The sequence below is a fragment of the Nestor notabilis genome, unplaced genomic scaffold (assembly GCF_000696875.1).
Source record: "Nestor notabilis isolate BGI_N333 unplaced genomic scaffold, ASM69687v1 scaffold8782, whole genome shotgun sequence".
NCBI lineage: Eukaryota > Metazoa > Chordata > Aves > Psittaciformes > Psittacidae > Nestor > Nestor notabilis.
Window position 1 is genome coordinate 109,240 of NW_009918921.1, and position 10,959 is coordinate 120,198.

Consider the following 10,959-nt stretch of genomic DNA (forward strand, 5'->3'; position numbering starts at 1 on the left):
CTGAAGAGTTGCTGCATTTTTTGCCCTGCTCTGTGGTAATAACAATTTATTTGGTCTAATATAATGAGCTACATTTTGCCATTTAGACTTAATCAGAACCAAAGTGCTCATCTAATGACTAAGATTACCTTACTTAATGTAATATTTAATGTCTGACAAGCTCCAATGCATAATGCTGTCATCACTCCTATGAGAAAATGTATTTTATTCCTCATTTTAGAGAGCAACACTGAAGCAAAGAGAAGTTAACTGATTTGCCCCAGGATGAGATGGGGAGATTTGAGGCAGGGTACAGAGGAACTCGTGTGTGCATTCAGAATGGTGACTGTCCAAACATTGAGGAATTCTCCTTATATAAACTTCTCATTTAGCCTACAGTTTGGCATAGCAATGACAAATGGTATTGTTTCCTTGATTTGTGAAAATATGAAGAGTTAAAATTGCATCCCTTTCATATAGGCATGAATTCACTTCGTGTATTTTTAACTAATTTTGCACTGCCATATATCATATGGACATAAATCCTTGCTGGATATTAAGAGTTTGTTTTTATTTTCGTTTCTTGATAAATGAATACGGGTATCAGTTTGGCCTCTGTCATCTTATCATAGTGAAAGACTGTTGTTTTTCTGTAGTGCAGCTGTCAAAAGGACGTCCAGTAACATGTTTCTGTGGTCAGCCTGTCTTCAGCCACAGGATTTGTGAGTGACTGGAGCAGGAAAAAAGTTCTCACAGGATGAATGGAAATGTTGTGAATTAACTGAAAACATTTTGCCAGGGTTTTACTTTTATTTAATCATTTATAAATAGAAGCAGTACTGGAGAGGAAAAAATGTATAGCTTCAACCAGTCATTTCAGACTATTGATAGCATGTCACTAAGCTCATTTAGTACATTTATTTAGTATGTTAGTTTGTAAGTAGTGGCTAATTATCTTGGATAAGTTTTCTAAAAATTCTTTTAAAAAGCATTTCTTCAGCTGTTGGTCCTCAATTTTTTTGAGGGTATGTATTACATAGTATATAGTATATATAGACTAAACCTTCCGAAGCTACTTCTCAGGTATGTCTTACTGGTTTTCTTACTCTGCTCTATTAAACAGAGTAGAGGGAATGATTGAAAGAGTCTTCCTTCAGTCAAATATGAATTAATGTTATTGCAGACAATTGTGTTATGTACCTATTCATTCTGAAAGTACTACTGCAAAACACATAATGAGCTTATTGCAGATCCTTGCCTTATTTTTAGAAACATGTAGAAAAATTATCAAACTAAGCTGATTGGGCTATTGTATAATAAAATAAATATAAATTAACATAAATGCACATTAATGTGGCATCCTCTAGAATCAACCACGGGAAAATTCTGTATCTTGACTTCTTTAATGAGAAATAGTTTAAAGCTGACCCTAGTAGATGATGTTTGTCACTGACAGTGCTGTGTGTTGTACTGGCATTCACATGAATCAAATTTAAAAAGTAAGAGGCTTGGGATGCAGTTGCTTGACACTCTTACCTATGTACTGAGTTGAGAAAGGTACTGGTAGTATAGGGGTGGTTTGGGGGTTTGGGATGTCGTCTTTGGGGTTAATCTGACAAACCAACCTGTGCTATGACCAAGACCAAACACAGACTTTCCTACATTATACTTTCAGGAATGCTCTTCACCCTCAATCTTCTTAGGAGATATATGGGGAAAACATAAACTGATGTAAAGCAAACTTATAAAGAAGATTATTTTCTCACAGTATACTGCTTTTCCAAAAGAGAAAATCTAGGTCTTTATACTATGCTAAACATATATTATGTAGATTTTTAGCAAATTAATTTTGTCACTCTTTTGGAGCTACTATTCTATTTCCTTGCAAGGAAACTGCTTTGATTTCATGTGTGTATTAGGTAGAAAGATACTGAAGAAGGTATATGTAATAGAAAATAAAAGGTTATAGTATATTGTAATGTTCTAGGCACATCTTTTATTCAGATTGGATTTAAGATTTAAAAAAGATTTTGAAAGAGCAGTATATGAAAATAAATAGTAGATTCCCAGTTGCTCATGCTGTTTGTTCCAGTGCAAATCTATTGCTCTGTTACTGATGGATGCTGTCAGGTAAAAAGAAAAACAAGATTTGCTGTGTACATTGGTATCCATGTCAGTAATTGAAACTGACACTGCGGTGTTTAAAGAATTCCATTTCTCCTCTTGATAAGCACACAGGCCTAGTTAATTCACTAAGTAACCTTTATTAAATTGAGCAGATGGGAAAGCACATTTTTCTTTTTCTTGCATCAGACAAAGGTTAGAAAAAGGTCACTAAGATTTCCTGTGAGACTCCAGATATCGAGAATACAGTATGCCAAATTATTCTTTCTTAGATGTATAGAGCCTGTTCTTCATTTCAAAAGATAATCTGCACTTTATCTCAACATGATGCATTCTCATTTCGGTAATACCTGAATTACCTCATGCTTGCAGTTGTTTACATTGTACAGAAAAATATGCTGGGCAGTGTGTCTGTGAGATCATCAGTTCCTATTGTCCAGTAAGAGCATATTTGATTCTGCAAATGCTTTATAGGCTTTTGAATTTGCATGGTCGGTCAAAGCTAAAAGAAGAAATAGCTCACTGAAATCAATAAACTTGTCTGCTGTAGGAACAGGGGTTAAATATAGCCCTCTATTCATGAAAGGGAGGGGAATCTGCGTACTTCATCTTCCTGTCTTGTATGATCTGGAGGTGGTGCTAAACTTCCATTGAAATATTTTTTTCCTTTCTCTTCAGTAAACCCGCACTTGCATCTAGTTACACAGGAGAGCTCTATTTCCTTCTGTTTCTGAAGCAGTCCCAAGAAATGGACCAGTCTTGCTCCTCCTCTCTAATTTGAATTAGTGCTATATTTTAACATATATTTAATCATGTTGCTGTAAACCTTGTGCAGCAAGTAAAGAGGAAATATGATCCTATTTAATGAAAGGGATTTTTTTGCCTCCACCCTTCATGCGTCTCACTGCAACAGTACCCAAATTCAAACACAAAAGTGTTTATGCTAAAGTCTACTGTCCCTGTCTGGGATAATGAAGGCTATAGGAAATGTACATCAGAAGGGACACATTAAAAACTATAAAGTGATAGATGAGAGTGGACATCATTAGTGGAAACAACTTCAGTAAACAATTAATTTCATATCACAGTTTCATAAGTAATCTGAGAATGTGCAGATGTGAAGAAGTGCCTTACACAATTGCACCAGGCTTCGGTTCACTCTGTTTCAGAAGATGTTTAATCATGTTTATATTTATTTTCCAGTGGCTGGAAGACTGCAAAAGAACATTTGGTACTGATGATGGTATTTATGGTGCCAACACAGATGCCCAGGTAGGTGTATGTCATTTGTGAGTCTCCGGATATGAGATTAAAAACCATCTTTATATCTGTTGCACAAAAGTTTCAATATTTTCAGAGAGATTTAAAATATTAAAAGTTTTCCATTTCCGTTATCATCCTATCTTTTGGATACTCAGACTCTTATGAAGTAGTGCTCTAATAAAAAAGGCTCTTTTTAATAAAAGTTGGCAACCTGTCTTGGGTTCTAGACTTAATAACACTGACTAGATAAGCAGGCTAGATACCATCTGTGTGCCAGCAAGCCTGCTTTTCTGCAGTTGTTTTTAGAAGAAAAAATATTAGCATTCTGCTTATGTGCTCAGATGAATTGTTTAGCAAAAAAAAACCAACCCTCTTTTGAATTTAATATAATTAGTACTATATAAATGCATATGAACTTTCTGGAGCCATTACTTCAGTGGGAAGGAACGGGGAGTAAAGCAGCAGTATGGCAAAAATCTCATGAAACACTTCTGTCAAAAGATCATCTAACAACAATAGGTGAAGTAACCTATTAATCTTAGTTCAATATTTTATATGTATTTGCATGGCAGTCATTCATGTTTAATATTACTAATTGCTGTAGTAAGTGATAGCTTTTCCCCAAGTAGAGTAGGATTTTTTTTTCCAAACGACAGCTGCATAGTATTGATGCTGTAGATAAAAAAGGAAATCCAAAACCTATCAGTTGGCACAAGGAATCTGCCATCTAGAGTCAGTGAAAGATGTAAGAACAGTGAAAGATGTAAGAAAGTAGAATTGCAGGTAGCAGATGAATGTACCTTTTCGCAGTGACATTTTGACAAAAATCCCAAATCCATGCTGAAAAAGGAGGAATTTTATTCCTTTTATTCAGTGGAACTCTAGTCGTTGATGTACTTGGTCATATTTCTGCTGCTGAAAACATAGTGTTCAGCAATAGAAATACCTACTGTGTACATGGACTATTTCTTCTTTTACACAGTTTTCATTTGTTCTCATATATATATATATGTATATTTTTTTAATTCAATCACAAAATGCACCTGAATTTGAACAGTGAAATATGTGATAATATACTATTGATTTTTATATTGCATCAAAGTTGCACATTTACAATATGGTAAATATTCTATATGTTAATAAAAAAGCAGCATTTATATATTTCAGTCTGTATTTAGAATGTTGTTTATATACACCAAGAAACCATTCTAAAATTTAGCTGTTGCAATATAATCATTCTTACCATAAAGGTCAATGTTGCTGTTCCCACCGTATAGTTTGGGAAGCTAAGAAATGGAGAAACATCCACATGCAGGCTTTCATTTAGCATGTATAGAAAGAATCCAGGGTTCCAAGTAAGGCAGTTTTGTCTATGCTTACCTGTTTCTGCAGGGTTTGAAGGTAGCCTCTGGAAAGGGGTTATGCGACCATTCACGTTATTTGTGAGGACCTGTTTTGATTTTCAATCCTAACCTGCAAGGCATGCATTTTCTTACGCGCTCCTTGCACTTCCAGCTTCAGTTAAAGTCAGTTGAATATGTAGTACCCATGGAAAAGGCAGAGTCCTATTATCTTGCTTCATAAACATGCACCATTTACAGAAGTTGTGAATTTATTCACAGAAGCTTGTAGTGACTTGGGAAGATTGAGAAGTTACCAAGTGTACGATCATTGTTTCAAAAGTCCTTGTAAATACAGTGTCATGCAAAGTTTATACAGTCAACCAGTCAATGCGAAAAGTAAGCTTGTGTTTCTTGCTCAGGGTAACAGGGCTGCTTCATTCAACAGATATTTTTCATTCACTAACAAATAAGATTTTCTTACTAATTTTTAGCACTGTGGTCGATACAGCTAAGAAATAGCGAGATGAATTCTGTTCTGGCTTATGCATTGCCAGCAGACTTGCAAGTAAATCTAATTATTGGATTTTTGCTATTAGTATGTACATGCGAGCCTGAAAGAACGGGTCTGGACTCTGGCTAGACTGTTCGTACAGGACTGGCAGGTAGAAAAATCAGATTTTCTCCAGTGAGCAAGTATGCGAAAGACACTGAAGCAGTACAAAGACATTTCTAAAGCAAAACCTCTCTTAGATTTTTAGAATAGTTATCAAGGTGTGATTTGGGGGAGAGGAATTATTTATGGCTTACAGTAATAGTGACACTTGGCTTAAAGAACACTGAAACTTACTAGCTAAAAATATTAAGTAATCAACCCCGCCATTCCTCAAAGTCCGATTCTCTTGTTTCATTGAGCAGGGAATTCTTGCCCAGTTTGGCAGTTCAGGATGTTATTTCTTCACAGTGTTATGTCCATCAGAGGTTTTTGCTTATATAGTAATTGTGCTATGTTATGTATATAATGACATAGAGTACAGAACAAAACCATGAAATGTTTATAGTTAAGCACACACCATTTCTTACACACATTGTGTGTAACTGTGTGCTTAGTAAAGCTCAACTGCTTCTGTCTGTTGGAATCAGACATCAGTTGCATCTCTGTGTGTTCACTGTGACCATTTTACTTGCTGAAATGCCATCAATATTCTTAGTGCTTTACAAAGCACAAAAGTTCCTGTCCCTAGGCTGCCAAATACATTTTCTGATGATTTCCCTTCCAGTCCTGCTCTCCCAACCATTTTTCTGAAATAGCTTGTAAAAACCAAGTACAATAACATGACAGAAATCGCACAATGAGGTGTTGAGAATTGGGTTTGGCAAAACCAAGAATTTTCTAAACTGATTCAGAATCCAAATTAACATTATATCTCAATTTTTTAAAGGCATTATTTTTGCTTAAACTATAGTAGTACAGAAGAAGAAAGAAGATTGTACAGACGTTCAGACCTAAGTGTCCTTGAATTTTACTTCCTTGAATTTGCATACCTCTAAGACAACACAATGTATAAAGACTAGACAGGATTGTAAGTGAAGTACCTCATGTTGTGGGACAACAAAGCCAATGCTGTCTAGCTATAGTAGCAAGTGATTTCAGTTCAAATTCAGACTGTTAATTTTTTCTATTCTGGGTGTATTTGGAGCATGTTATTTGTATTTCTTCCTCCATTTTACCTAGGACATCTTTTACCCTAATTAAAATTATTTCCTACACTAATTCTTGATCTTCTTTTCTTTCTTTGTATTTTTGTGACCTGCTCATCTTCTTGCTTAGCAAATGGAAATTCTAGCAGTAAGTGACGGTTCTTGATTTATCACATACTTAACCATGCCAGTCACCAAACTGGTCTCCATCTGTCTCGTTCATTTGTGACATAGTGATGTCTTGTCCTAGACTACTACAAAAATGCTATGTGCTTCAATTTTGCATCATCTAACCCATTGAACTGTTGGTCCTTGATAGATAATAGGATCCTGTAGTTAGTAAAATGTTATAGAAGATTATTCCATTAGCACTAGCTTTTATGTCTGTATGTAAAGTAGTATTAATAGTGCACTTACTAGTGTTTTAGACACATAAAAATGGAAGCAAGATAGCACATAAGTTAATGCTGCTGCTTCATTTCCTTAAGAATATATCACGTCTTTTCCTAAAATAGAATCAGAGCTACCTTCATAAAGGAAAAATTATTTTTGCTTCCAGGAATAGAATTCCTCTTCTCTTACTCCATGAGGCAGTTGTAAGCTAAAGACCAGGTTATATACTGTGCTTATGTATTTATATTAATGATTATGGAAGATTTCATACTTACAGACCACAACTGCTTCTTTGGGCTATTAGATTTTGAATTTAAAACAGTAAAATATCAACAATACACGTAAGTGATCTATGAAACTCTTATCTTGGGAAAATGACTTTTCAAAATGCCTTTTCAATCACATCCCACTCCATCCCCCTTCTTGGAAATGTAACTTCTTATTAAAACGTAAACTTTAAACCTATGTGAGAGAGGCTACCTGTAAATCTAGAACTGAATGAAGCTTTCATCTGCTTTTCATTGGCATCCTGCTCCGTTAGCTTCTAAATCTTCTTGGCGTTTTCTTCAGTAACCAAATAACTACTTTTAATCTTGCAAATTCTGTACTGAAGTTGTCATTTATTGTCTCTTATATTGGATAGTAGATGTTGTGCACTTCCTGAATATAATAATGTTGTTTACATTTGTAGGAGCTGGAGTTGTGTCGGAGACTATACAAGTTACATTTCCAGTTGCTGCTTCTGTTCCAAGCCTATTGCAAGCTCATCAGCCAAGTAAAAACAATAAAAAAAGAAGCAGAGGTAATGAAAACCATGCCATTTAGCTAGTAATTGTTGACATTTTAGAGCCAAACCATTTTAAAATACATTTTTACAACATTTTCATCAGTGGGACATCTTTTTAGAAGCGGAAGGGGTGTACAAACTGTTTTTTGTATAGGCAATTAATAAAAGGTTTAAGTAGAGCTCACAAGAATTTTCTGAGATGTTCAATTATCTGTGTTGATTTTTGTACAGCTTGGAAGCTCTTAAATAGGCAGGAGTGCAGGGAGTCCAGTGATGAGGATTTGAAGTATTTCAGTAGAACTCCTGGTGTATTCTAATCAAGCTACAATCAGGGCACATCAACTCCAATCAACAGTGTTCTGTGATGAAGCCCCTTTCCATCATGCCAGTGTTTCCTATTGCAAACACCATCATTTGCTACCAGCTGATTTATAGAACTCTGTCACTTCAGCCACCATTCAATCACTCTGCAATCTTAGCTCCCATCCTACGTGCAGTTAGTAATACGTTCTAGACATCTTACACCTGATTTTTTGTTGTACTAACTTTAGAAGTAAAATGTGTCCTTCAGATGTGCACATGTACATATGTGACATTAATTGAGTTAATCTGAATTATGCTATTAATAATGGCTTCTGAATGTTCTCCCCTGGGTCTGTAACGCAATAAATAGTGGTAGCAAGAAATAAAAACAAACAGGCCTTGTCTTGCTTGCTCTGTTGTGGAGGAAAATGAAAAATCTGGGTGAAAGTTATTGTTTTTAGAGTAGCTTAAGGAAATACGATGCATCTTTCCTCACTTAGATTTCAGGGTTTCGTAGAGGCTGCAAATGAGTGAGTTAATTTCTGTCTGGAGAATGTTGTGGAAGGTCAGCATCACCACTGTCCCACCTTTTGCTTAAGTTAGTCAGATGTAAAATCATATTCTGATTGCTGGACTTTTCTTTGTCACTGTCATTGGAGCTAAAGCCAAAGATAGTATATACACAGGCTGCACTACAGTTATTCTGATGGGTTACCAGTCTTCCACATTTTTTCTTCATGTTTAAGTTGTCCTGTAATAAAACAGTTGCTGCTGTACTTTTAATTCTTCTTGTCAGTTTAATTAAGTGATGTGGGGAGAAAAGAAAGAAATGTATTTTTTGAAGCAAGTTTTAAAAGACCTAACTAACATAGACACTTCAGGAGAAAGCCCAAACACCTGACCATGAATGCTCGGGCCATTAAATTGAGTGTATACTTAGGCAACTGCAGCAAATATTTGGATGTACTTTTTCTGCCTCTCAGTTATAGTTGCAAAGAGGAGGAAAATTGTAATTCTGAACTGCTGAAAGTCAATTTGGCTGAAAATACATTTAAACTTAGAAATGGAAACTCTTGTATCTGTTTTAGGTCATAAACATGTCTGACGAACTTGCTCTTTTGGAGAGCTGTCTGAAGGAGGCTGAGGCTGCATCTGACAGTGGTATCGAAGAAATCGAAATTGCAGAGGCTTCCCAAGCTAGCACGGAAACGGCTATTCACTCTCTCATTGAAACCCTGAGAAACAGGGAGTTTGTGTCAGCCGTAGCACAGGTCAAGGCTTTCAGGTAAGTGTTTACGGATTGCTTTCAGACCTGAGTTTGCTAATGGGCCTTTTTAATTTACAGATAGGGATAGGCACTATTCCAGGGTTATTTTCATCTCTTGCTAGATGCCCTTATTGAAAAGGACAAGTACTGTTGCTTCATTACAGCTTGTTCATACACATTTTGCAATTTTAGAAAAAAGCAATTCTAGTAGTACTTGTTCTTTTGAATTTCTGAGAAAACTATCTGTTAACTACCAGGACTCTACAGAAGAAATACTGACCTTGCGCTTTCCTGTGTCTTCTGCTCAAATGTCTGTTTAAAGAACACGTAAAGATTTTGATTATTTTTTTGATGTTTAAATCCAAATTGTGTGTTTACAGATCTATTTGGCCCCATGACATCTTTGGCAGTTCTGAAGATGACCCAGTTCAAACATTGCTGCACATATACTTCCGTCATCAGACACTTGGTCAGACTGGTAGCTTCGCAGTAGTAGGCTCCAACCAGGACATGTCTGAGGCCAGCTCAAAGCTGATGGAACTGAATCTGGAAATTCGAGAGTCTCTACGCATGGTGCAATCCTATCAGCTTCTAGGGAAGATCAAACCAGGAATCAATCTTGTGAGCACTGGATTCTGAACAGCTGTCATTTAGAAAGATGATGATGAAGATGCTTCAGACTATTATTGAGCACCTTTCATGAAAACAGTAAGAAAAAAAGAAAAAAAACAAAACCCTCCAGCCAGCCAACACAGTTTCATCACAGCAAGAAATTGTTTCAACAAGAGTAAAAACCTGAGAATTGAACATCTTACTTGACTGCTCTTTCTACACAGTACCTGTGTGGCAGTAGTATTTTTTTATTAAATTTATGTATAAAAACTACATGAAAGGAAAAGGGCTTAACTGTAATGCATACATATGCATTATCTTCTGTTGTAACTCCTGTGTAGTTCTGTTGTAACAGGACTATAAATGGTGTTTGCAGTAACAGCCTCTAAAGGTTGAAGCAATATTGCAGGTGGGATGAGGCTAAAATCAAGGCTGGGTTATTTTGGCTGAAGACCTGCAAGGCTTCCTGGCTTTCCAGCAGTAGTAAATATAATCAACTAATACCTAATGAGACACTTTGCAATGCCATGAAGAATGTGCGGTCAAACATGAGTAGAATGACTTAACGACTGCAAAACCAGTTGACTTCTCAATGTTTTATTTGCTTTTGTTGTCTGTATCAAGGAAATGATGTGTGTGAGTTAGAATGTATGGCTATGTGGCAGTTGTTTTTTGAAGGTATGGATGATTGTTAAATGAGGTCTCAGAGCATGCTTGAAAGAGCTGCAAGATTATTTTTGAAGAAATTTTATTTTATTAGATCTAATCCTCATAGTGTGTAAATGTTAGGACATTTAATAATATTTTAAACTGGGATTTCCCAGTGTTTCTAAAAGAAATAATATATCTGTTAACTTTATTGGAATGCTGCTCAGTTCTCTGATCAGTGCTTATGTTACAAATATTGATAACAACTAACCAAAAAGTAGCTGCCTGCAGAGACTTTAAAATGTATATTAAAGATATATGCTGCCCATCAGCAATTCTCATTAGAAGTTAACTTATTTTATTCTGTATATATTCTAGAAACTGTATAGTGCAAAACCAGTATTTTTCTTGTAAATTTGTGCAATGCACTGTTAAGACAGTAGGTGTATAAAGCTATGAGGGGAAGGGGGGGGGTTCTCCCTGTCAGTAGTCACACACATTACTTGCAGTCTGCATAGTCTGCAGGGTTCAAAGAGTTTGAA

At 35.9% G+C, this 10,959-nt stretch overlaps 1 protein-coding gene across 1 annotated transcript in view; it reads left to right on the plus strand.

Moving 5' to 3' along the window:
- Nucleotides 1-10,584, plus strand: part of FRYL (FRY-like) — a 95,469-nt gene extending 84,885 nt beyond the window's left edge. Inside the window, exons 57-61 of the mRNA XM_010009986.1 lie at nt 3,307-3,375; nt 6,538-6,555; nt 7,492-7,602; nt 8,979-9,175; nt 9,538-10,584. Of these exons, the coding sequence (XP_010008288.1) occupies nt 3,307-3,375; nt 6,538-6,555; nt 7,492-7,602; nt 8,979-9,175; nt 9,538-9,796 (654 nt within the window). The 3' untranslated portion in view covers nt 9,797-10,584. The remainder of the gene's footprint in view (nt 1-3,306; nt 3,376-6,537; nt 6,556-7,491; nt 7,603-8,978; nt 9,176-9,537) is intronic.
- Nucleotides 10,585-10,959: the final 375 nt, after the last annotated feature.